This window comes from Sebastes fasciatus, chromosome 4 (assembly GCF_043250625.1).
Source record: "Sebastes fasciatus isolate fSebFas1 chromosome 4, fSebFas1.pri, whole genome shotgun sequence".
NCBI classification, from domain to species: domain Eukaryota; kingdom Metazoa; phylum Chordata; class Actinopteri; order Perciformes; family Sebastidae; genus Sebastes; species Sebastes fasciatus.
Window position 1 is genome coordinate 18507756 of NC_133798.1, and position 27384 is coordinate 18535139.

General features: G+C 44.7%; 1 protein-coding gene across 2 annotated transcripts; it reads left to right on the forward strand.

The window, feature by feature from the left end:
* Window positions 1–774: 774 nt before the first annotated feature.
* LOC141766018 (filamin-C-like) lies at window positions 775–27044 on the forward strand. Of its 2 annotated transcripts, XM_074632444.1 has the most exons (47): window positions 791–1417; window positions 3928–4176; window positions 5699–5796; window positions 6962–7112; window positions 7248–7366; window positions 7680–7757; window positions 7852–8014; window positions 8189–8389; window positions 8554–8667; window positions 9280–9417; window positions 9579–9705; window positions 9790–9926; window positions 10030–10223; window positions 10335–10448; window positions 10778–10921; window positions 11072–11195; window positions 11466–11626; window positions 11725–11815; window positions 11975–12144; window positions 12247–12364; window positions 12462–12724; window positions 12833–13430; window positions 14271–14444; window positions 15252–15414; window positions 16102–16430; window positions 16606–16729; window positions 16907–17063; window positions 17152–17341; window positions 17818–17841; window positions 17946–18187; window positions 18282–18381; window positions 18498–18638; window positions 18732–18860; window positions 19735–19908; window positions 20026–20190; window positions 20321–20524; window positions 20635–20787; window positions 21690–21812; window positions 21905–22156; window positions 22290–22559; window positions 23045–23182; window positions 23315–23430; window positions 24242–24374; window positions 24487–24663; window positions 24765–24983; window positions 25326–25553; window positions 26335–27044. In XM_074632444.1, the coding sequence occupies exons 1-47, from the start codon at window positions 1039–1041 to the stop codon at window positions 26520–26522; spliced, it is 8244 nt and encodes a 2747-aa protein (XP_074488545.1). In that variant the 5' UTR covers window positions 791–1038; the 3' UTR covers window positions 26523–27044. The 2 variants fall into 2 exon arrangements, with proteins under 2 accessions (XP_074488546.1, XP_074488545.1); XM_074632445.1 differs by lacking the exon at window positions 8554–8667 and having other exon boundaries at window positions 775–1417.
* Window positions 27045–27384: the final 340 nt, after the last annotated feature.

The following is a 27384-nucleotide window of genomic DNA, read 5'->3' on the forward strand; positions in this document are numbered from 1 at the left end:
GCACAAGCGCGAGCCCGACGCTGACTGTCGTTGACTTAACGGCCACAGGTGTCGCTGTTAACAAGCATTTCTGAAAGTTACAAACAGTCCCTTTAAGTACATTTGGCTGGTAGTACCTTTGTACTTGTACTCAAGTAAAATTTCTAACAAAGGACTTTTACTTGTAATGGAATATTTTTTACCTTAACATTGCTATATTTACTTTAGTAAAAGATTTAAATACTTCTTCCATCACTGCTTAAACATGAGAACTGTGAACCATGATTTGTCAATATTACATTATTGACAATATAATTTTACAGAGAGATGATAAATAGTATTATTGAATAATTACCATTTAACGTGTGAATCAAACTTTTTTTTGCCAATCATCCACACGTATTATTGGAGACAGAGGGACCTCACTACACTTCTCACTGTCTTTTCTTAGCTCGATTGTTCAGCCACTTGGATCCTGAGCATGACACAGTCCCAGCCCCCCAACCAAGCTGCCAGACGCTCAAATAGGAGCGCCTAAAAATAAAGCGCATGCCGCAACTGTTGCGCTGCTTCTGGTCTGACCAATCCCTGCTCCATCCTCCCAGTAAACCGACCCCCAGACTCCCCAGTTATCCTCCTGTATTAGCAAATAGACTATGATCACAGCCGCTGAGTGACGTGTCCCCGGGTCCTTTATATACCCAACTCTTTCACTCTTCACAGCAGTCAAAGTTAAACTTTAACAAACGCTGCTGCAGCTCACCTGCCTGAGGAGCGACTTGTCAAGAGGGTGACAATTAAAAAAAAAAAGAAAAGAAAAGAAAAGCGGACGACCAAGCTGTAAATCTGGATATTTGAATCGATCACTGTCCTGACATTAAGTGGTTTCTTCACAAGTGCGTCTGAAAAAAAATCTCCAGGCTGCTTTTTTAAACTCCCCCCAAGTTTGAACTCTCGCTTTGCCATCGAGCTGCGAAAGTTTTCTGCTGCTGCCGAGCGCAACAATTCAACACATAAGTGTCAACCCGAGGTATAAAAGTGGACACGGAAAACGCCACCATGATGAGCAACAACTACGGCGACGACCAGCAGCAGCCTCCACAGTACTACCAGGCCACCGACTTTGGAGAAGAGGAGGAGGACGAGATGCCGGCTACGGAGAAGGACCTGGCCGAGGACGCACCATGGAAGAAGATCCAGCAGAACACCTTCACCAGGTGGTGCAACGAGCACCTCAAGTGCGTCAACAAGACCATCAACGACCTGCAGAGGGAATTTACTGACGGGCTCAAGCTCATCTCACTCCTGGAGGTTTTGAGCCAGAAGAAGATGTACAGAAAGCACCACACCAGACCCAACTTCAGGCAGATGAAACTGGAGAATGTGTCTGTGGCACTGGAGTTCCTGGAGAGAGAGCACATCAAACTGGTCTCCATTGGTAAGTCTAGAAAACAACAACAGTGGTCAAATGCAAAACATAAAAAAAGTTATTATTAGGTAGAAACAAGTTATAACTTAAGTTAAGTTAAACTTTAATGTATGTTTAAATGCTGCTGTCTTGGCCAGGTCTTTCTTGCAAAAGATATTCTTAATCTCAATGAGTACTACCTGGTTAAATAAAAAAAATAAACAACAATTATGACTTTATGACAGTGTGCCTAATAAGATGCAGAGCGTTTATATTTAAAAGCAGGTCTTTTGATATTTTTTTTTAATCTGTCATACCTTCACAGACACATACACATTCAGTAGCTGCTCTCTTGGCATTTTATCATCAGCCAGCAGTGAGACATGGCTTTCACAGGCCTCTCAACTGTATTGATCCGGGGTCAACAGCTTATTGGAAAGTTGCTGAAGAGGTGCCACTGAGGTCATTAACTTGTGTCAGGGCCAAGGGCGAGCGGCTCTATAGCATGCTTAAGCTGCAGCAATGTGGTAAACTATGGGCTGGAAATTCACTAGGACCGTGCTAATGAGAATGACACTATTTATGCGTATATGTGGACAGCGGTCACACACACACACACACCGCTCTATACACACACACACACACCGCTCTATACACACACACACACACACCGCTCTATACACACACACACACACACCGCTCTATACACACACACACACACCGCTCTATACACAAACAGGCACACTCTGTCAGGTCAGGGGTCAGAACGACTCACGCTGACAGCCCATTGCTGTCCGAAGCCATCAGCAGCTCCTATGGGGTGAGGATTAACTCTGGAGGGATTTGGGGATCAGACTGCGGGATACAGATAGCTGAAGCTACAATAAATTGTTGTGGATATGTGTCACATCCACAGAGCCACCAGAAGAGGACTTCACTATGCCACCTCTGAGACACATTTAATAATAACTGAGGAGAAACTAGTAGCCTAACACGAAAAGCACCGATATTGTAAGATGAAGAGTTATGGCTCAATTATACACCTGTAGACAAGCCCACAATTCATGTAGGAGAAAAGTTATTAAAACTCTGACAGAGTATTTTTTCTGTTTTGGTGACTAATGATCCTGCCACACACTTGAGTGAAATTCCCGGCGTGGCTGAAGCTTTGGCCGTCGCACTGTGAAGGCCACAGTGTGTCCAACCTGACCTGAATATACTCCGAGTGTGTTTCAATGGCCAGCTCAAATCTCCTAGCGATCACAGAAGGGCAAAGGTCACTATCACAGCTATCACCTCAAAGTCTGCAGAGTGTGTCCAGGATATTTTGTCTAGGACTTAGTGTGTGGCTGGCACCGTTGTCCCAGCGGTGCAGACACACACACACCAGGTCAGACTGTTTTGACAGAAACAGGGCGTGATAATAGAAGTCCTGGCATTTTACTTCCTCTCTGCTCCATGCAGCTGTAGTGGGTCAACGCAGCCCTCTTAAGATAATGTCTCGGTCTCATTACAGTGACCCAGAGACACTAAAAAAATCACCGCAGGCTTTTAGTCGCACATATGTCACAGTGTGTAACTAGATACCATTTGATGGATGTCTCTTTGAGCACACAGTTGCCCTTAAATCCGAACATGGCGGGATCAAAACCACACTGTGCCACGTTGTGCCACCTGCCTATGCCAGTCAAACGGCGACACATCAAACTCTGATAGGAGGCACTCATCTATGCAAAAGATTAATAGTCTCAATAATAAAACAGTCTTGTGATAAACAGCTGGCATCAAAACCCCTTCGTTATTAAAGTCTTACTGAATTAAGTGGAGTGTATCGCACCAGATTAGTCGATGAAACATTAAAGTCAAGCGCTCCTCAGAGGTTCATTTAAATGGCTGGATTTCTAAATTAAGGTGGATTCGAAACGGCCTATTTGACAAACTTTTCCTCCGAGAACTTCAGGGAAATGAGCTGCGTGCTCGCTGTCAATGAATCTAATCTCCGCACCTATTTGATTTATCGCACTCTGCTGCTACAAGTTTTGCATGTAATTGATATCCAAGTGGTGTTTATGCAGAGAGGGATCCACTTCCACATGTCCTCAGCTGTCACTGTCTTCAGAGTGCCATTGTGACTGGATGACAGATTGTCAGGGGTCCTCAGCCAGACAGCTGTCTGAGAGAAAGGGGGCTCGGGGGGAAGCAGCGAGGAGCATTACATTCTTGTCTCCTCAGCAGTCAATCATCAGTGTTTGTATTTCTGGTCAACTGCAAAACAGCAAGGAAAAACTATTTTGATATAATACACTTATGTATAGATCTTATGTCTTGTGGTTTAGCTTTGGGGTGCCTTGTTAGTGCTAACAATAAACAGACTGCAAACCAATTTACTAGTAGATTGCACAATCACCCCGGAAGACCAATTAACAATGAAAATACAGCTGGAAGATGCAGTTAACTAGTAAACCGTCAAATACTGTAGGGCATCATGTGAACTTTTTGGAAGTTATAAATCCTCTTTTGTCTCTGCTGTGCAACTACAGATAGCAAAGCCATTGTGGATGGGAATCTAAAGCTGATCCTGGGTCTTATCTGGACTCTCATCCTCCACTACTCTATCTCCATGCCCATGTGGGACGACGAGGATGAAGAGGAGAGTAAGAAGATGACCCCCAAACAGCGCCTGCTGGGCTGGATTCAGAACAAGGTGCCCCAGCTGCCCATCCACAACTTCAACCGGGACTGGCGGGACGGCAAAGCCCTGGGAGCTCTGGTTGACAACTGTGCCCCTGGTAAGAAAGTGTTGTAGCAGCATCAGCCGAGTCTACAGTAAGAGGAAGAAGTGCTGAGTCAAACTACGTGCTGTGGCTGTTAAAAGCCTTGTTGTATATAGCGGTTTTCCTTGGTTGCTATGGAGGTTGGGGTCAGGCATGTGTCAGTCAGTGTATCAGAAACAGAATCACCTCCTCAGGAGATTGTCTCCTTTGCTCCTAATCTAGAAATGAGGGCTGTATATCTCTCACACATACTCACACACATTCAGATTCAGATGTGAGCTAGTGTAATCTGTCTCTGGAGAGCAGGTAGGGTCAGAGGATTGTAGATGGCTTGCTGATGGCCGGGGGGGGACGTCCCTGCCAGCTGTCCCACAATGACTGAAGCCTTCACTCTCACTGTGTCTCGGGCCCCGAGGCCCCGGCTTTAGTGTTTATAGCCATACTGCTACACAACACCCCCAAATTTGGGCACCATTCCTCCTCCTCTGTCAAGGGGGGATGCTTGGCTCCGCATCAAAATGCAGAGTTATCTGTCACAGGGAGGTGCCTAAGCCACAGATCCAAGGACCACAAGGCCACAGTTTGAGTCACTGCCAGTTCAGGGTACTGCTTCCAACTCTGAACATTAGAGAGTCCCCTACTCCCCTAGCTGGGCTTTCACAGAGCGGAAGGTGGAGGAGTAGCAAGAGGAGTGCAGAACGCCGTGTTTAACTGTGTTTATATGAGCCATTGATCTGCCGAGACGCATCTTTCAAACACTGCGCTGCAGCACTGACCATACAAGGTTGTGTTGTTTCATCAGCTAATACCAAACAGCAGGGTGACTGACGAAACTCGCTCTGTTCTGAAACACAGACGCTCTGCTTTTAATTCAGATACAAATGTGCAAAACAAGTTAATTGGCCAGACCAGGGAGAAAGAAACCACTATACTATCTGACAGGCAGACACAACTTCTGTTAATATATCCAGTATTTTCTTATACTATAGCATACGTCCGCCTGTTTTGGTGTTACAGCGATGTTGCATTATGAACTACGTGGTAGAGCTGACATCACTTTGAAGATTTCCCATAGTACCATGGTGGAAAGGCCCACCCTGGTGCCTCCCAACTGACAGCTCTGCATAATTCTTTCACTGCACACTCCTCCCTTGCAGATGCACATAAACTCAACCCTGTTAATACTGTGTCTATATTAATTGGATAATAGTATTCTACGGTGTGCCTGTATGGGCCTTTTGAGTGAGCGGCCACTCCATCACCAACACTAATCCAATTTAGGCATTAGCAGCACGCACGAGGCTAGCTTTAGCCTCGGTGAAAGTGCCAGAGCGTTTCGAACAGTCGAGGGACCTCTATTGTCACACATTGTGGATTCACTGGAGCAGAGCAGCGTGGGTAAGGGTCATGCGACGTTGTAGTTGGAGGTGTTAGACAGATAGTAGTGACAGCTCTTATGTGGCCTTATTATAGTAACAGCAGCAGTGTGACACTGCCTGCATTTCTCTGTCTAATCGTCCTGTTTGCACTCTGTTAGGTTTGTGTCCTGACTGGGCTGAGTGGGACCCGAACCAGCCTGTGGAGAATGCCAGAGAAGCCATGCAACAGGCTGACGAATGGCTGGGCGTGCCTCAGGTAAGATGCACGATGTGCTTTTTAGTTTGCTATAACTCAGCTGGGTGCCAGATGGGTTGGGTTGATATCATAAGACGATACAGCAAGATAAGCAGGTGTCTTCTCTGTTTTCTGAGGGTTTATACTCGGTGGATACACATCCAGTAAGCACCAATCATTTTCCAAGCAGTTTAAAGCAAGCTGCAAGACACATATGCAAATGAAAACAGTCCTCACCACATGTGCATACACCCGAGGCAATACTGAACTGGAGAAAAAAAGACAGCGCTGTGTCTGATACGGAGCCCAGTGTTTTTCCAGGGAGATCATGCTGGAGGGTATCATGAAATATTTATTACCCATCTCACTTCTAATATTTCCATTTACTTTATTGTAGCTCCCAGTAAGTGAGTTTGTAGGAGTTTTATTTAGTAGATTCATGAATTTGTGGAGGTGTGAGATTTCTGAACACCTTTCCGAGCCAGCCCCTGAAACAGAGGTGTAAATATGCCTGCGCTCATCAGAATAACAATGTGAACAGAGCCAATATACCATATTTCCATTCCTGTTTGCAAGACTCTGAGTCCCTTTATTGTAATGTGCTCTATGCAGGTTGTTTACTTGTTTGTCTAAGGCACAGGGTTAGCTGTTTTCCATGAGGCTTAGCATTGGTGAGATAGCCGGGGGCTGTGTGTCATGGCTCTGCAGGCCTCGGGGGCTGGAGTACAGTGTGGTGGTGTTAAGGAGATGTGAGAAAGGTCTGGCTCAGGCTAAATCCCCCTGGCTGGCTTATTGAATGCAACAATCCTTAACCCCGCTGTCCTGGGGTTAAATATAACCAGCGTGGAGCTTGGCTTTGTGCCACGCTGTGATAGACGGGCAAACAAGTGCTGGAAGGGAGTCAGAGGTGGGGGGAATAAATAAATGTAATCCTTGTTAAATCCCATTGCACTATGCTTAATGAGGGAAAGTTGTATGAAGAGTCGACCAAACCCTTCTTAGAAATACAGTCAATATAAATGTGTCAACACAAATTAGGCTATGGTGTTTTTATAGTCATGGTCATGGATGTTGCCTAAAAACAGGACTTTACCTTTTATGTTGATTATGTTTTTCAATTAAGACCCAACCGATTCACGCACATTATTCACCTCTGTTTTGCTGGTTGTGTTTCTGTGCTGTATAGGTGATCGCCCCTGAGGAGATTGTGGACCCAGATGTGGATGAGCACTCGGTGATGACCTACCTGTCTCAGTTCCCCAAGGCAAAGCTGAAGCCTGGAGCTCCTCTCAAGGCCAAAAATCTTTTCCCAAACAAGGCCAAAGCCTATGGACCTGGTGGGTAGCCCAACACGGTTTACAACAGTTCATATGAACAGTATGAATGTGTTGCCTGTTGTGTTAGAACGTTACATTGCTCCAAACCTTGCAGAATATATCACCACACCCTAAGTCTCTGTATTGACATTACAGGTATTGAGCCTCAAGGCAACAAGGTGCTGCAACCAGCCGTGTTCACTGTGGAAACTCTGGAAGCTGGAAGCGGTGAGGTCCTGGTCTATGTGGAGGATCCTGAGGGACACAAAGAGGAGGCAAGTTAGACCTGACAGACACATATAGTCCTGCTAAGTTTCAAAGTTTTGCAAAGTGTATCATTTGATATTTAAACAGGACCTTTTGTGCTTTTTCCCTTCCCTTTAATGTGTTATATAGTTTGTTTGTGCATGTAAAAGATCTGCAAAGTTACAAAGCCCAAAGTCCATGCAAAAGGGAGTTACTCAGTTGACAAATCACAACAGAGGACCAATCAGAGCAGACTGGGCTTTTTGGGAGGTGGGGTTGCGGGGGAGCATAATAGATCCTCTTTAATCTAACCCTCTCTTACTTTGTCGTCTTATTCTCCAGGCTAAAGTTAAACCCAACAAGGACAAAAACAGGTCCTACACGGTCACCTATGTCCCTAAAGTTGAGGGTGTTCACAAGGTAAAACCAAGCCCACACATCACTCAGCACAACATGAACAAACCACTCTATTTAAAGGGGTATTAACTTTGTTTTGCTTTTTTTTTCTCATTAGGTGAAAGTGCTGTTTGCTGGTCAGGACATTGACAAGAGCCCCTACACAGTGAATGTAGCAAAGGATTTGGGCGACCCCAGCAAAGTCCATGCCAGGGGTCCAGGTCTGGATCCTACAGGCAATGTTGCCAACAAACCCACCTACTTTGACATCTACACAGCTGGTTAGTATGGACAATTCAACCACTTTACTTATGTACACATGCAGACAACAATGTGATTTAATGAAAGGCTTGCAGTATTTTCATACAAAGTCAAACGAATCCCTGGGGTTTTCTCAGAGAGACTAAAGCTACAGCATCTACTTTAACCTGTGATCATTTTCTTGTCACACTCAGGTGCTGGCAACGGCGACGTCAGCGTGGTAATCATTGATCCACAGGGCAAAAAGGACACCGTGGAGCTCATCCTCGAGAATAAGGGCGACAGTGTTTTCCGTTGCACCTATCGTCCCATGCTGGAAGGCCCTCATATCATCCACGTGCTGTTCGCAGGCCAGGAGATCCCCAAGAGCCCCTTCACTGTCAACGTCGCAGAGGGTAAGTCATCTGTCTGTGTTGTAAATTACTGTCGGACAAATCAGATTTCCTATCATGCTGTTAGTGTCAGGGTGATCTATCAATCACAATCTACAGTCATCTTTATATTCCTTGGGAACAGCCACCCAATATAAAGCATAACCCTTCCTATCTGTCATTTCTAGCTCCATCCGTTGCTCCTCCAATGGGAGCTCCACTGCACATAGTCCCTCAGTCAGTGCGCACCCCTCCTGGAGCGGAGGGTGGGAAGGGGGTACCCCCCCAAAAACCTCGCCCAAGTTAGTATGGTTTGCTGGGAGGAGTCTGCGCCCATTGCTCAGCCAGATCCCCCCAAACCTTTCCCTCTGCCGCGCCCTGCAGATGCCCCTCTGTGCTTTCTCTAAGATCATGGTGCCGCGGCTCGATGCCTGCTGCGTCTTCTTGCGTCCTGCAGCTTGATGGTTTCGTTATGTTCAGAGAGAGATGAAATGCATTGTTGTTCAAATAATTTACAGATTGTCCCACTTTGCATTTGTTCTTCTCTGTTAAATATCTTTGCTTGTGCCGTTGACATGTTTGTTTTTATCTCAACTAAATTTGCATCAGCCAGCATTTAGTTTATGCCTGCAGTCAACATTTTGACTGACTGAAATGTTGTTAGATGCTCTCTTGATGCTCTCAAATGTGTCAATATCCACTTCAACATTCTGCACTCTGTGTTATTTGTGCTGCAAAAAGCATCATTCTCATTCCCAGGTTCTGCCAGTCAAGCTTTAAGGAATCCCTCTTGAATCGGATATTTTAATGTCTTTGCTACTAACATTGCTGTCTACTAACTGCTGGCTACTCTGAGATGCCGTTTGCCTTGCTAAATATTTCTCTTTTTTCACACTTGTTGTTATTCCTTTCAGCGATAAACCCAAATGCCTGCAGAGCTACCGGCAGAGGCCTTCAGCCTAAAGGCGTGAGGGTGAAGGAGGTTGCAGACTTCAAAGTTTTCACCAAGGGAGCTGGCACTGGATCGCTGAGCGTCTCAGTCAAAGGACCAAGTGAGTCAGACAGCTCTCTCTTCTCTGCCACACTCCTCCTCATACATTTTTAGGATTATTCTCTTTGGGGTAGCATTCACATGGGCATATGATAAACAAAATGCATAAAATGTCTCTTCAACTTGATAAGAATCCATATTGACTGCATTATTCATTCTCAGCTGGAGCCGAGGAGCAAGTGAAAGTGCGAGATGCAGGAAACGGCGTGTATGAATGTGAATATTACCCCCTTAAGACTGGTAAATTCACAGTCAGCATCACCTGGGGAGGCCAGCCCATCCCACGCAGGTAGGGTTCTATTGCTGCCTGTAGCTATTCATTAACAATGCACATTCACTTGGTAATATTGTGCAATCTTGTGTGCCGCTACAGCCCCTTTGAAGTGGAGGTGGGTGAGGAGGCAGGTTTTCAGAAGGTGAGGGCCTGGGGTCCTGGTCTGAAGACGGGCAAGGTGGGAAAATCTGCTGACTTTGTAGTAGAGGCCATCGGCACCGAAGTTGGAACTCTGGGTGAGTCATGTGCGAGTGATGTGAGCTCTTACAGAAGAAAAGTGGATTTAAAAAAAAAAAAAATGTATTCTGAATGTGAAATATGAATTCTTTTGATGTTTAGGCTTCTCCATCGAAGGCCCATCACAGGCCAAAATTGAGTGCGATGATAAGGGTGACGGCTCTTGTGATGTGCGCTATTGGCCCACTGAGGCCGGCGACTATGCTGTCCATGTCATTTGTGATGACGAGGACATCAAGGACAGCCCCTTCATGGCCCACATCCTCCCTGCAGACAATGACGTCTTCCCTGAGAAGGTCATTTCCACTCACTGAATTATATACCTATGAGATATAGAAGTATAACAATAAAGCAGATTGCCATTGCTGATCATAAACAAAATACATTAAAATGATAAAATGTTGCAGGTGAAAGCATTTGGTCCAGGCCTGAAGCCAACTGGCGTCATTGTGAACAAACCAACTGAATTCACCATTGACGCCCACTTGGCTGGGAAGGCTCACCTCAAGATCTACGCACAGGTACCAGTTCATGAACCCTTCTTTGTTCATTTATAGGATTACAACATTGATATTGCATGTATACAGATCGTAGACTCTATATAAAGATGGATGACATGACAGCTCCCCAAAAGTGTAGGCAAAACCTTGATTGCCCCCTGGTGGCTGGTGCAGTATAGGTCATGTTAGCATGTCGACTTTCCATTAGACTCTGGCTCTAAATGACGACAAAATCTCAAGATGGCAGCTCCAGTATCTGGGATATTTTGGCTTCACTTTTCACGGGTCGTCCATCTATATATACAGTCTGTGATACAGACCAGAGCTGACATGCTTTTGTATCCACTAAGGACGCTGAAGGCTGCACCATCAACATCAAGATCACTGAGAAGGGAGACGGCACATTTCTGTGTGTGTACACTCCTGTCAAGTCCATTAAACACACCATCATCATCACCTGGGGGGACGTCAATGTGCCCAACAGCCCCTTCAGGGTAAGACATGTGATGATGTACACACTCACACACATAACTACGTTGCACTCAGTCAATTTAATCGAATGATACTCCATCAGAAGTAAGAGGACTGCAGAAGATGCACTTGAACCAGCTGGTTTTGTCTCAAGTACACTGTGGATTCATTAGGTGCTGGTTGGAGAGGGCTGTCATCCAGAAAAAGTCAAGGTCTACGGGCCTGGTGTGGAGAAGACGGGGCTCAAGGCCAACGAGCCAACATACTTCACAGTGGACTGCGGGGAGGCTGGTCAAGGTGAGTGTGTACAAGGAGATATTGTGGGTGGTTACAAAAACACTTCTAGTATAGTTGAATCTTAATGAAATTAGTGCTACATCACATGGATGTTGAACAACAAACTGAATAAGTAAAGTTGTGCAGCTTAACTGACAAAGTTTAGAAAAGTTATTTGAAATGTATGAAATATACTTGAAATAAAGCTCCAGGCAGTGGAGCTTCTATAAGTTCAGATTATCTATTTTTGAATGACCTTCTTGAACTGTGCTCATTGCTATGCGCCACTAGGGGACATCAGCATTGGAATCAAGTGTGCCCCAGGGGTGGTCGGCCCTGCCGAGGCAGACATCGAGTTTGACATCATCAAGAATGACAATGACACCTTCACTGTCAAGTACACTCCCCCGGCTGCTGGCCGATATACCATCATGGTGCTGTTTGCTGACCAGGTGAGAATACAGTTTCCAGTGCAAGACGGACTGATGAGTTTGAATTTTATTTAGTCTTGGGTGATTTATTATGATTATTTTATGATTGGCTTTGTCAGGAAATTCCCATCAGTCCATTCAAAGTCAAAGTGGATCCGTCCCATGATGCCGGTAAAGTGAGAGCAGAGGGCCCCGGACTCAACAAGACAGGTGAGATCCACTGAACCAGAATTAGTATAAATACCAAGCACACCAAATGCATACGTATTTGCATATGAAAACACCCACTACAATACCTTGATGTCATAGAAATGATTTGATTTGACTAGGATTGGTAGCACTGACAAAAAAAAACAACGTGTGTTTCAGGCGTGGAGGTGGGCACTCCAACCCACTTCACCATCTACACAAAGGGAGCTGGCAAGGCCAAGCCTGAGGTGCATTTCGCAGCATCAGGCTCGGGAGAGGCGGTTCGTGACTTTGAGATCATCGATAACCACGATTACTCCTACACTGTCAAGTACACGGCTCTTCAACAGGTACAGTAAGCCTCTGTTTGAAGGCCATTAACATTAGAGCAAGGTGCAGCGATGATTCACAATAATGCATCAATATTCATTCTCGCTCGTGTGACTTTTCAGGGTAACATGGCAATTTCAGTCAATCATGGAGGAGATCCCATTCCCAAGAGCCCCTTCAACATCACAGTGGCACCACCTCTGGATATTGGAAAGGTGAAAGTGGAGGGATTAGACACCAGTAAGTTACAAACACTAAACACTACACTCTTGCATGTACCTTGTAAAAAATAGTTAATAGCAACAGTTTAAGTGTTTTGTGTTAATTGTTCTTGCAGAAGTGGAGGTTGGAAAGGATCAGGAGTTCACAGTTAACACAAAGGGCGCTGGTGGGCAGGGCAACGTGGGTGTGAAGATGACCTCACCCTCTGGCCGACCAATCCCATGCAAGCTGGAGTCTGACAAAGCCAAAGGCACTCACAGCGTCAAGTATATTCCCCCAGAGGAGGGGCAGTACAAGGTTGATGTCAGCTACGATAGCAACCCGGTGATGGGAAGTCCCTTTGGGGTCGAAGCAGTGATGCCTGCTGATCCTTCCAAGGTAAAAGTTCATGAAAGCTGCATGTAGTTTTACACTTCGTGAAACATAACATACAAGTATTTGATGTTTTGTACACCACATCTCTAAAACCTGACTGTTGCATCATAGGTACGAGCCTTTGGCCCAGGCCTGAAGGGAGGCATTGTGGGTAAACCAGCTCCATTCACCATTGACACAAAGGGAGCTGGTGCAGGCGGGCTGGGCCTGACTGTGGAGGGTCCCTGCGAGGCCAAGATTGAGTGCCAGGACAACGGTGACGGCACATGCTCAGTGTTCTACCTGCCCACAGAGGCCGGGGAGTACGCCATCAACATCCTGTTTGCCGAGCAGCACATCCCCGGCTCTCCCTTCAAGGCCGCGGTGCGCGCAGCCTTGGACCCCAGCAAGGTGACGGCCAGCGGGCCGGGCCTGGAGAAGGCCAAGGCTGGAGAGCCGGCAACTTTCACTGTGGACTGCACCCGGGCGGGCGACGCCGAGCTCACCATTGAGATTGTGTCAGAAACCGGAGTGAAGGCTGAGGTGCACATCCAGAAAACTACAGAGGGGACCTTCTCTGTTACGTACATCCCATCCTTCCACGGCACGCACACCATCACGATCAAGTACGGCGGCCAGATGATCCCCCAGTTTCCCAAAGTCCTGCAGGTGGAGCCCTCTGTGGACACCAGCGGGGTGCACGTCTATGGGCCAGGAGTGGAGCCCAGAGGTAACGAGACCAAGAAGCTTAAAAGGAGTTAGCACTTCATGTTAGACTTTTAATAAACCTAGGGTACTTACTAATGCTGAAAGAATTAGTCAATTAATTGATTAGTTATTTGTGAGAAAAGCAGTTGAAGTCATTTTTCAAGCAAAATTATAATTCAAATTTTGCTTTTGAACTGTGGTTCTGAAACCACAAGCTATTAGGAGATTTGAATTGTTAGTTACAGCCCGAGTATGTACTACAGGCTATTCCAGCCCTTTAACAACCAATAAGAGGGTTTATTCACGATCATCAACACTCACACTATTGACGCTGTTACGGACTGTTAAAAGCAACATCATTGTGTTTTTATTTAAATTATCTGCTAACATAACACCATATTTATGTGTGTTTACATTGTTTGATTATTAGAAGATCATCATTTTCTTGGTAGGTTAATTAGTCTATTCATTAGTTATGTAAAGCACAGAAATACTTATTTTGTTAAGTTTTATCCCAGGCTGTTTAAGCAGGGGGAATTTAGAGTCAAAGTGAATACAAAATATGTTAAATACAACATTTCTTTTTATTAAAACAATAATCTACTAAGATTAAAAAGGTGTATCATTTTCACATTTAAATTCGTAGCTTTGCAGATCAGATAGGAAACGTAATTTTCCAACCCTTTGGCACTTCACTGTTTTTCAAATCTGTACTAGATGATGATGTACTAGTTTAACTAGTTCAGAAACAGCTCACAAATCAATATAAAGGATTTATAATGTCAAGTCTTGGAATGACTGAGCCCACTTGGTCTTGTTTCTCATCGGCAACAAATCACCTGAAGGGCTCTTCTGTTTCTAGGGGTCCTCAGAGAAGTGACAACCCACTTCATCGTCGATGCTCGCGCCCTCAACAAGGTTGGAGGAAATCATGTGAAGGTTCACATCATCACCCCCTCCGGCACCAACACAGAGTCCCACATCACCGACAAGGGAGACGGCACCTACAGAGTGGAGTACACGGCTTTCGAGGATGGTAGGAGAAAAAAAATATTACTTCATTTCGTTTAACAGTGTTAATTCAGACAAACAAAGGAGCATGAGGTGGAGAGGCATCAGACAGCATTGACTTTAACAAACCTAACCTGCTGCAGATAGATAGAGGACTTTACATAGGCTGTCTGAGAGAGAGCACACAGACAGACAGAGAAATCACTAACAGGTGCTCGCGATGGGCGCCATTTGGGAATAAAGCAGGAGAGTAGGAAAAGAAAGAGCGAGAAAGAGAGGGGTATAAATACAGAATGATGCAGTGGAGCAATGATGTGAGGGGCAGAGAGCAGGGAGGCTGAGAGGCAGACAGGCTCTGTTTTATAAATAGTGTGCTCAGGAACAGAAGCTCTTAACAAGGCAGGTATGTGTGCTGAAGGCTGCCTGCACACAGCCGTACAGAAGGGGAATGACAGGGGATATTAATAGAGACCTATAACACAAAGCAAAGAGATCACAGAGCACTTCTCCACCACCAGACATGCTCTAATATCATAGCAGTGCTGCTGGGAATCTGGCATATAGGCCTACTGAGAGGGCTCTGTCAGAAAAATGTTGTAACAGAATAATGAATAGGGAACAGATGTAATGCCTCATACGTTCACCCGAGCGTCTGCGCTTTAGATGGCGTCTTTTATAAATAAACAGATGTTTATCTCCCTAAAAGGGGAAATTGTCTGGCTCATAATTAAAAGCAAGCGGCAATAACAGAAAACATTTGCTCACTTTGAGAACATCCAGGCAGAGAGGTGAGACATCAAATATTGAACTGTATCTGTATGTGTATGTGCAGGAATGCATCTGATTGAGGTGCAGTACGACGACGCGCCAGTGCCCAAGAGTCCTTTCAGAGTGTCTGTGGTGGAGGGATGTGATCCGACCCGGGTTCGCGCCTTTGGACCAGGTCTGGAGGGAGGGATTACCAACCAGCCCAACTGCTTCACTGTGGAGACCAGGTACTGTTGGAGCACATTTAAAGTAGGGCTGTGTATTGGTAAGAATCAGGCAATTCGATAAATATCATGGTACAGGGGTAACAATCAATATATTGTGATACTGTAAACAAGGTGATATCTTGCGATTTTTCAAATCAAATTTTAGGAAAACTGTTATATTTATAAAGAAACACCACTATATGTATAAAATCTGAGCGAAAAAAAGTCACAGTGAAATGGCTACTATAGGGACAAACATCATCACACATGAATACAACTGGACTCATTGGATCTACAGAAGTCTCAGCTTTCCAGTCATTTCCAATTTATGCAATGCCAAGACTATTTAGAGACCCCAGTATGCAGGAACATTCACACACCATTTTAGAATAGGCGAAAATAAGTTGTAATGCTTGCAAAAAACTGCATGGTTTTTGCCCAAAACTACATGTGATTATCATAAAGTGAGCATGTCTGTAAAGGGGAGACTCATGGGTACCCATAGAACCCATTTACATACACATATCTTGAGGTCAGAGGTTAAAGGACCCCTTTGGGCCGTCGGAGGTTAATTAAAAATCGATAAAACGTTAGGGAGAATCTTTACAGTATTTGTTTCGCTATTTTCTTACACTCTTTAAAGGAGACATTTGTGGGAACTTATCTCAAACATGTGCAATAAAATAAAAGTGTCGGCTTCTCTCTCAGGGGTGCTGGTACAGGAGGTCTGGGCCTGACCATCGAGGGAGCCTCAGAGGCAAAAATATCCTGCAAGGACAATAAAGATGGCAGCTGCAGCGTGGAGTACATCCCCTTCACTACTGGAGACTATGACGTCAACATCAACTACGGAGGTCACCCGATCCCTGGCAGTCCGTTCCGTGTTCCAGTGAAGGACCCGGTGGACCCCAGCAAGGTCAAGTGCTCAGGTCCAGGTCTGGGCACTGGCGTGAGAGCCCACGTTCCTCAGACTTTCACAGCGGACTGTACCAAGGCTGGACAGGCTCCACTGGATGTCAAACTCTATGGCCCAACAGGTGAGGACCTGCTGTTTGACTACTCCAGTAGTTCTCAAAGTGTGTGGGGGGAAAGTGTGATGCGGAGCTTATGTTTTGACAGAACTCATGTTTAGAAGTCGTTTCCTAGTCCGAAGCTGACAAATAACAGCAAGTTGGCGGTGTATGATTATTTCCATAATGTCGTTATTTCCAGGTACTGTGGAGCCAGTTGGTGTGAAGAACAACGGCGATGGCACCCACACAGTCCACTACACCCCAGCCCAGGACGGCCCTTACACTGTAGCTGTCAAATATGCAGATCAAGAAGTCCCACACAGGTGCAGTATGAGTTTAAAGAGCCTGGCAGAGTGTGCAGATATGTCTTAATTAAAGTTCCGCTCTGTCTAGCTGCTGGCTTTTAAAAAAGAAAAGTGTAGCAAATGTTCTGTTCCCATTCCTGTCTTTTGTTGGTCTGGGTTTAGTAATTACACTGATATTCTCTCCTTCCTCCACAGTCCATTCAAGGTAATGTCTCAGCCTGGGCATGATGCCAGTAAGGTACGCGCTAGTGGCCCTGGTCTAGACACAAAAGGTGTGCCTGCAAGCCTGCCAGTTGAGTTCACCATCGATGCTCGTGATGCTGGAGAGGGACTGCTCACTGTGCAGATTCTGGTGGGTTCAGTTACCTTTCTTTCACACAATCTCCTTTTTTTTAACCATAAGCCATCATTTAAATTAAATCTTATATTATCTTTGACAGGATCCAGAGGGCAAGCCAAAGAATGCAACCATCCAGGATAACAGGGACGGCACCTACACTGTCTCCTATGTACCTGACTCTACAGGCCCCTACACCATCACCATTAAATATGGAGGGGATGAGATTCCTTATTCTCCATACCGCATCCAGTCCCTGCCCACAGGAGACGCCAGCAAATGTCGCGTCACAGGTAAGAAAACCACATAACTGTTCTAATAAATAAAAATAATATATTTAGGGCTGTCCTGAATACCATTTTTTTGCCTTCGAAGCTTCAGTGAGGAATATTCGAAGGTATTCAAAGCTTCGCGGCGCAGCAGGCTGCCTTGCTCTTCTGTCTGTCTGTCTCCATCTCCCCTGTTTCAGTACCCGGCTGCTGTTGCACTACTGTACACACACGCACCTCTACATAAAACTGTATCCGTCTGAGAATAACTAATAATAATTAATGTTGAATATGAATAATGAATAATGTTGTGGGATTATTCTTTATTTTATGGGCTATTTGGGGATTTATACTTTGTTATTAAGCATTCAAATAGTGATTTGGAGGTTGATTACCATGGCAATAGTCGAAGCTTCAGAGCATTCGGGTCAGTCCTATATATAATATAGTCGAAGCGTTTATATATATATATTCAAAGTCATTTTTTTTTCTTTTCACAGTTTCTATTGGAGGACATGGCGTGTGTGAGTATTTTGTTTTTATTTCTGTGCCACTGCTAGAGAATCCACACATTTATAAAGAAGCACTTCTCACCCTTCATTCTTATTCCCTCTCTGTCCTTTAACAGCGAGTCTTCAGAAGCTGCAGACCTCCGAGGATACAGTTATCACAGTGGATGCCAAGGCTGCTGGGAAAGGCAAGGTGACCTGTAAGGTGCAGACCCCACAAGGGATGGAGCTGGACATGGATGTGGTGGAAAATCGTGATGGGACATTTGACATTTACTACACAGCCCCCGAACCTGGGAAATATGTTATTACCATCCGATTCGGGGGACAGAACATCCCTAAGAGCCCCTTCCACGTGGTGGTGAGTAAAGGAGTTATTAAACAGTTGTGTGCACTCTTGTTCTAACATTTACTTCAGCAGTTAGAAACTATTTTTCTTCTCTCTGTATCGACAGGCCTCAAACGAGCCAGTCGTTCCCCGAGATACCGTGGATCCTCTCTTCCGCCCGGTTAACTTCCTCGTCCCCTTCACGCCACAGCAAGGAGAAATCACAGGTGTGACAAACACCACTCAGACAGAAAGAAAATCCTGCACACACACACCCACACACACGCCCACAAAACATCTTTTTTAGGTCACTGACATTTCACCGAACCGCTGTCATTTCTAGGTGAGGTGCGGATGCCTTCCGGCAAGACTGCTCGCCCACATATCACTGACAATAAGGATGGCACCATCACAATAAAATACCAGCCCACAGAGAGAGGTCTGCACGAGATGGACATCAAGTATGATTTCAACCACATTCCAGGTCAGAAACATACCACATTAGAAGGAGGGGAAGACGGGAAAAGATACTCTTCACAGATCTCAGTCTCATTACTGTTGATGATTTCCCTCATAGGAAGCCCTCTGCAGTTCTTTGTGGATGCTGTGAACAGCGGAGTGGTGACTTCTTATGGTCCAGGTCTGAGTTACGGCATGGTCAACAAGGCTGCTACTTTCACTGTGGTCACCAAGAATGCAGGAGAAGGTACTGTACCATACTTTAATCTGCCGATATCTTCTTTACTTCTGCCGCAGCCTAGTCGGCTACTTTTGCATACGGCGTTTTTAATAAAAAAGATTTTTTGTCTCTACGAATTTAATAATTTGTAAGAGTGCTGTGTAATGCGCTGTTCTATGGCTTACAGTATGACTGGCCAGGATTACTTCTGTTGCGCGTCTCGTACATTAATAATAACCTTTATTTATATAGCACCTTTCAAAACACACTGAAAAGTGCTTTTCAGTAAAGACAGAGAACATTTGAAACACAAAGATAATGAAATGTACTAAAAGTCAATAACTGAATACATAAAAACCCACAGGGTGAAACAACTAAAATGTCATAAAACATATATAAAATCACAGAAAAGCAATTCTAGACGTGACAGAGTTTGCAGCCCTGATCTCCTCAGGCAGGTCATTCCATATTATAGGTGCCCTGACTGCAAAGGCTCTATCACCTTTGTGTATGAATCTGGACCTTGGAACTGCAAGGAATGACACATCCAAGGATCTCAGAGTGCAGGAAGGGACATAGGGCAGTATTATTAAATGCTCTTGCAAACCATTAATGTTGGTGCATATTCCCAGGGTAAGGATCCTAAATTGTGCGATTTCATTTCATCACTTTTTTTCTCCCCCTCTACCTTGATATGCGGTATTGTACTTCCCAGTGCGACTGGTGGCGGCTGTGCACCGATAACGATACTTGTAAAACATTATATCGACCAAACAGATTAATCATTCTACCTCTATTTCCTTGTGATATTTGCTATTTCACTGTTGATCTGTGGTAATACAGTTAACCCTTACTACACCGCAGAAAAGTAAGAATCTGTGTTTTTTTCTGTATCTCTCAGGTGGTCTGTCGCTGGCAGTGGAGGGTCCCTCTAAGGCCGAGATCACCTGTAAGGACAACAAAGACGGTACTTGCACCGTGTCCTACCTGCCCACAGCTCCTGGAGACTACAACATCATCGTCAAGTTTGACAACAAGCACATTCCTGGCAGTCCCTTTACTGCTAAGATCACTGGTGAGGAAATAAATCATTTCCCCCCTAGAATGACTTTTTTATATTATAGTGGATGTCTGTATTATAAATCAGCTTTTAGGGGTTGACAAACATCTAAACCACCTTTTTTGTGTCAAGGGGATGACGCCATAACCAGGACATCACAGCTGAATGTCGGCACGGCGGCCGACGTGTCCCTGAAGATCACAGAGACTGATCTGAGCTCTCTGACTGCCAGTATCAGAGCACCATCAGGCAACGAGGAGCCCTGCCTGCTCAAGAGACTACCCAACAGACACCTCGGTGAGATATCCATTTGCCAGAGCTACAAAATAACAAGAAGAGTAGAGGGTAGATAAGAGGTTGAATGCATTTACATTTCATTTGTCTGGCTCTTTGTCTTGATTTTTTTCCCTCTCTGCCTTTTTCACAGGTATTTCTTTCACCCCTAAGGAGGTTGGCGAGCATGAAGTGAGCGTGAGGAAGAACGGCGTGCACGTGGCCAACAGCCCTTTTAAAATCATGGTCGGCCAGTCAGAGATTGGCGAGGCCAGCAGAGTGAAGGCTTTCGGTAAAGGCCTGGTGGAGGCACGCACTTTAGAAATGGCTGAATTCTTTGTGGACACAAGGAACGCAGGTAAGATTTAGAGACAGTATGTTTAAACCTTCACGGCAAGCACGGTCGCAAAGAAATACAAAGGCAACACATACGTTTTCAACTTCTCTCTACTTCTCTTCTTCCTTTAGGTTACGGAGGTCTAGCATTGTCAATCGAGGGTCCGAGCAAAGTCGATATCAACTGTGAAGATGTGGAGGACGGGACGTGCAGAGTTACCTACTGTCCAACAGAACCTGGGAGTTACATTGTTAACATCAAGTTTGCAGAAAAACACATCCCAGGTCAGAATCTTTCATTTAAGTATTTGACATCTTAAAGGGAGACACCCCAGGTGAATAAGGTAAAACAAATAGATAGCACCATGAAACTCCCACAGTTGATTACTTACATTAAGACAATTCTTTTTTGTAATACAAGTTTTCTGAAAATATATGTTTAGATATGCAAATGTGGCATTATCTTAAATATGTGCTCATTTGCATACATTTCCTGAACAGAAATCTAAACACTGGATAGAACCAGGTTAAAAATTAATGTAATACTGTTGACATATTAGGATCAAAGGTTTTTACAGAAGGAATCACTCCATAGATCAAAAAATACTGTTAACAGCCATAAAAAAAAACTATTTTCTTCATGTCCTTAGGGGTAAAATGTTGTATAAATCAGGCTATGAATTATATATGAACAAACCCCTCTGTAAAAACCGTCAGAATATGAAACTGGAGAGTTTGATGTATTTAAGTGCTACAGAAGTGAAGATTTCTGGCTCAGAGTGAGAAAAAAATCATTTTTGAGAAAACGGCCTTTAAAGATATGTATTGTAAAATTTCATACATTTTCAAGGCACTACCGATGAATAGGGTAAAAAAAAAGAACTAATAGATATGAAATGTCATGTTTAAATATGCAAATGAGGCATTATCTAATGCTAACTTTTGGTGAATTTAGAAGAAATCTACAGACACAAATAGACAAAGTGGTAAAATAAACACCTAAATGTGTATTTTGGATGGTTTCTTTCCACCAGTCTAAAAGAAAACATGTAATAGAAGCAAAATAGCCGAAAATGTCAAAATTGACCAATGCATGAAAAAAATATTTTTCCCTGTAGTGTCTTGCCTTAAAATAAAACAAATATATATATAATTTGTATATATGTATATCTGTTTGTGTCCTCCAGGAAGTCCTTTCACAGTAAAGGTGACCGGAGAAGGAAGGATGAAGGAGAGTATTACTAGAAAGAGACAGGCGTCTTCTATCGCCTCAGTGGGCAGCACATGTGGCCTTAATCTCAAGATCCCAGGTGAGCTCAGGAGCCAGTCAGAGGGCAGCGATTAACCATCTTAACATAAATGAACTCCTGTTTGTATTCTCAATGCTTTCTCCTCGCCATAGGAAACTGGTTCCAGATGGTCTCAGCTCAGGAGAGGCTGACCAGGACATTCACCCGCAGCAGCCACACCTACACCCGCACCGAGCGCACGGAGATTAGCAAAACCCGCGGTGGAGAGACCAAGAGGGAGGTACGGGTGGAGGAGAGCACCCAGATGGGCGGAGGAGGAAGCCCCTTTAGGGATGTTTTTGGAGACTTTCTGGGCAGAGAGAGCCTCAGCAGCTTTGCTGGCATCACTGCTGCCAGACCAGAGGGTGAGAGAGAGTGAAGTGTGAAACTTGTATGCTTTAGCTTAAACTGTCCAATCAAGGATATATGTTGTATTTGTTATATATCATGTGCAAATGTCTTGTTTGTATCTAAACACGTCCTCTGTGCCTCATCCAGTTGAGGGCGGCTCTCAGGCCATGACGGCTCAGGTGACCAGCCCCAGTGGGAAGACAGTGGATGCCGACATCGTGGATGGAGGGAGCAGCACATACAGCGTGCGCTTCATCCCCCAGGAAATGGGACCCCACACTGTCAACGTCAAGTACAGAGATCAACACGTCCCCGGTAGCCCCTTCCAGTTCACCGTGGGGCCCATGGGGGAGGGAGGATCCCACAAGGTCCGTGCAGGAGGACCTGGTCTGCAGAGAGGCGTGGCTGCAGCACCTAGTAAGTTCACTGTGTGGACGTAGATCTCCAAATTAGGGTTGTAAGAAAATATTGCAACACATGAGTATCGCGATATTATGTTGTGCGATACTGTATCAATTCTCCAAAATGCTGTATCGATTTTAATTAACCTCTTAAAATCTGACGGCTTGCTGTTGGGCCCAGCCGCTATTCGATATTTCGGAGGTTGTAGCAGTTTGGGGCAAAATACATTCAGTTTTTTTCAATGTGTATTTTTGCCTATTCTAAAATGGTTTATTTCTGGTGAGTTTTTTATACTAGGACAGTTTTCCTAAAATGAAATTTAAATAAATCGCCTTATATATTGCAATATATTGAATCGTTACCTCAGTATCATGATACGTAGCGTATTGCCAGATTCTTGCAAATACACAGCCCTGCTCCGAATACCATTCAAGACAGGAGTTTGAATGTTTCATGAAGTGTTGATACTTAAGCTGAAACTTTGTTTTCACCCTCTCCAGCTGAATTTAGTATCTGGACCAGAGAGGCAGGTGCTGGCGGTCTGTCCATCGCCGTAGAGGGCCCTAGCAAGGCTGAAATCTCCTTTGAGGATAGGAAGGACGGCTCGTGCGGCGTCTCCTACATAGTGAAAGAACCAGGTAAAACTTTTGTGTAGAAGTTCCCTCATTTGAATGTTTTTTGTCTCTAAATTGCTCAACTTTTTAGTAATTCTTCCGTACCTCCTCCAGTTCATTTGATAGTGAAAGCAAATAACCTGTCTGCTTCCCCAGGTGACTACGAGGTGTCAATCAAGTTCAACAACGAGCACATCCCTGACAGCCCATTCATCGTTCCGATTGCTACGCTGTCAGACGAGGCCCGCAGGCTCACTGTCACAAGCCTTCAGGTAAGATCACACACACACACACACACACACACACACAGATTCGACAAAAGCCGCATTAATTTGTTGCACGAAACAACGGCAGACACACACGGTCACAAAATATCAGGGTTGAATATAACAGATTGCGCGTAACATAATGTTTGAGTGGCTGTGGATATTTCGGTCTAAAAGCACTTTGCCCTTGAAGTGTAATTGAATGCCAGTGTTGGAGCAGTATCCACCACTATAATACTGCGATGCTGGCCGGTGATGAAGGGCTGGATTAACTGTCCCTTGCTAATGTGGGGCAACACAAGCTGTGCTATGTGTGGGCAGTCAGTCAGCGAGGCTGTGTGATTGTGTTTCTGTCGGAGAGGACAAAAGCAAAAGAAAACAGCGAGCAGAAGATAAAGACTCTTAAAGATACCCGTGACAGCTCACAATATCGCTCTCCTCGCTCCTCACTTGTTTTATTTGCTTTCACAGTTTCCATTACAATTGACAACGATGCTAAAAACATGTATTTTGAGTTGACTGAAATGCCACTTCAGAGTGCTTTCCGACCACTAGAAGCCAGGTGAAGTGCAATATCAGACCAGCGTTTAAAATGTCACACTGCCTCTTATGTCTGGTAGGACCGCTCGTCCGCCTGTAGGGCAAAAACACTGAACGCCTCGCTGTAAACTCTGACCTTTTCTGCCTCTCACACCCAACCGCTCGATCTATTCTCGTTCAGGCGTGATGAGTCACACACTTTGTGTCCCTCGAGGTGCGGCCACACACACACACACACACACATATTCTAATCATATTCTCCCCTGTCTTTTTACAGGAGAAGGGCTCTAAGGTAAACCAAGAGGCGTCCTTCATGGTGCAGCGCAACGGGGCTCGAGGTGTGGTTGACGCCAAAGTCCACACCCCCTCTGGCTCTTCTGAGGAATGCTATGTCACTGAGCTGGACAGCGGTACGCACTGACCTCACTTTGTAGTACAAAGTCTCATAAGACAGAGAATTCTGCTTTCTTTTAATCTGTAAGCTTCATTTAGGAGTAATATATCCACTTGTGTTGTGTTCAGACAAGAGTACAATCCGCTTCATTCCACGGGAGAATGGCGTCCACTCCATAGATGTCAAGTTCAACGGATGCCACATTCCTGGAAGCCCCTTTAACGTGCGAGTGGGAGACCCGGGGCTTGCTGGAGACCCCGGCATGGTGACAGCACACGGCCTTGGACTGCAGGGAGGAACCACAGGTAGATATCACCACCACCACCTCGACAAATATGCACCACTTTCAGCATGGTTTCCTTGAGCGGTCTTTTCATCTCTCTCTGCATTGCCTTCTTTCTTCCAGGTTCACCCTCAGAATTCGTGGTCAACACCTGCAACGCCGGCTCTTCCACTCTATCGGTCAACATCGACGGGCCGTCCAAGGTCAAGATGGACTGTCGGGAGTGTCCCGAAGGCTACAAGATCACCTACACGCCCATGGCGCCCGGCAACTATCTCATCACCATTAAATACGGAGGGCCACAGCACATCGTGGGCAGTCCGTTCAAAGCTAAAATCACAGGTTTGCTCAACAGTCACGCTCCCATCTGATCCGTGGATCTCACATGACAAGTGTCTCGATTATGAAACGAATGTCCATCTGAAAAACCAAGTGTGGAAGTCATTAAAATGTTATGTCATCTCTGTTCATACTGCTCGGTGTACATCTTAACATAAAAGCTGTCTTTCTCTGGCACTACACTGATACAGTACATTCCTGCTGTCACTACTTGGTGAATTCAATTTTCTTTATTAATGTGACTTTCAAGAATTCCCCATGAGTCCTGGAAGAAATGTTTTCCTATTTGAGCTCAGCCATGATGACATTAAATGAACTCTCTCTCTGTCTCTCCCTGTCCTATAGGCGCCCGGCTGTCAGGGGGACACAGTCTCCATGAGACCTCGTCCGTCTTGGTCGAAACCGTCACAAAGACCTCCAAAGTGGGCGGTGCCTACAGCTCCAGTTCCTCCTCTTCCACCACCTCAACAAAACTGGCATCTGATGCCAGCATGGTGGTTTGTCGTGGAGCGGGGCTGTCCCAGGCTGTGGTCGGACAGAAAAACAACTTTACAGTTGACTGCAGCAAAGCAGGTGAGTTGGTCAGATAAAGAAACAGACTGACAGATCTTATGTTCATACAGTAAAAAACACACACATTTGGGCAACAGAAAAAGCTGTAAACACAACACTGACATATTATCACCTTATAAAGTTATGGTGAATGTGTTAGCAAACAATTGCCAGCAGCATCCAGCAGATACGGAACCAAATTATGTAAATGATGCATTATTTTATGAAATATGTGCTAATTTGCAGAACAGAAATCTGAACATTGGATAAAGCCAGGTTTAAAATTCTTGTTTCATTTTGTTGACATATTAGAGTCAAAGGTTTTTACAGAGGGAATTTGGTATATTTCTTTTTATCACTCTATAAATCAAAAAATACTGCCAACAGCCATAAAAAAAATAATCAATTTTTGCTATGTTTTTAGGGATAAAATGTTCCATAAATCAGGCTATGAATGATATATGAACAAACGCCTCTGTAAAAACCTTCAGAATATAGAGAGGAATGTTAAATGAAAAATCTACAGCCGCAAATAGACAAAGTAGTAAAATAAAAACACCTAAATTTGTGTATTTTGAATGTTTTCTTTCCATTAGTCTGAAAGAAGACATGTTATGGAAGCAAAATCTCAAAATTGACCAGTGCATGTTTTTGCCTGGGGTGTTTCTCCCCTTAATCATTTCATTCTTAAAGCCAACACAACGCACACACACACACACACACACACACACACATATATGTACTGTATATGCAGCTTTTGTCCACCACGCTCAATAAATCCCCCTCTTACTTCTCCTCTCAGGTATCAACATGCTGATGGTGGGCGTTCACGGACCCCAGACTCCCTGCGAGGAGGTGTATGTCAAGCACATGGGCAACAAGCAGTATAACGTCACCTACACCGTCAAGGACAAGGGCAGCTACACCGTCATCGTCAAATGGGGCGACGACAACATCCCCGGCAGCCCTTACAAGGTGCTCGTGCCCTAAAACAAACTGCACCAGTGCCCCGTCCCTTCCTCTCCACTGACCCACCGCCCTCCTCTCGTCACGCATCAATCAAACTCCCCAGTGCTTCTTTTCTTTCCCGCGCCGCTCTTCGCTCCTTCAGCGGATTACAATATGCTCAACATGCACTAAAACCCGCGAGGACATTTTGCTTACAGTTTTCTTGATGACAGAATATCTATTGTGCCAAAGTTTTCTGCATTAACTCCACATTTACAAGTATGCGTCCACATTCAGAGTGATGTCAAGGCAAACAGTGCAGAGTTTGAGTCTTGGAGGCTTTGAATGGTGTTTTGGTCGGTCCATGAAATTTCCTCTCTCTGTTCTGTTGTGTTGTAAACGAATGGCGTCATACACGAATGTTCAGAGAGTAATCAACAGTATTAAAGTGTGATGCTATGTGGTTTTGTATGGTTTAAGAATGAGATCTGTTTTTTGTTATATTAACCTATTTTTGGTAAGTCTTTGCAGACCTAATAAAGATTGAATCGCTAACTTTCCAGACATGAGTGGTTGAATTTATTTGATTCCTCACAGTGCTGGAAGACTCTTCCCCAGTTCAGCAGAAGGCATCTCTTGCTTTTTGGATTTTCATAGTTTCATCATGCAGCTATTTTCTGACTGCTGTCGGTTCTTTTTCTCTTGATCACAGAGTCTCTCGACTGAGTATCCGGCCAGTTTCTAATGGATAGTAGATCTCAACTCTTTTAATATTTAGTTTCACATCTGGGGATCTCATAAAATCAATTCAACATCACTGATTAGTATTGCACTGCAATCATTTGCATCCTGTACTTGTCCAGATGCAATCACAAGATGGCAGCATAGTCAAGCTCTCCTCCAT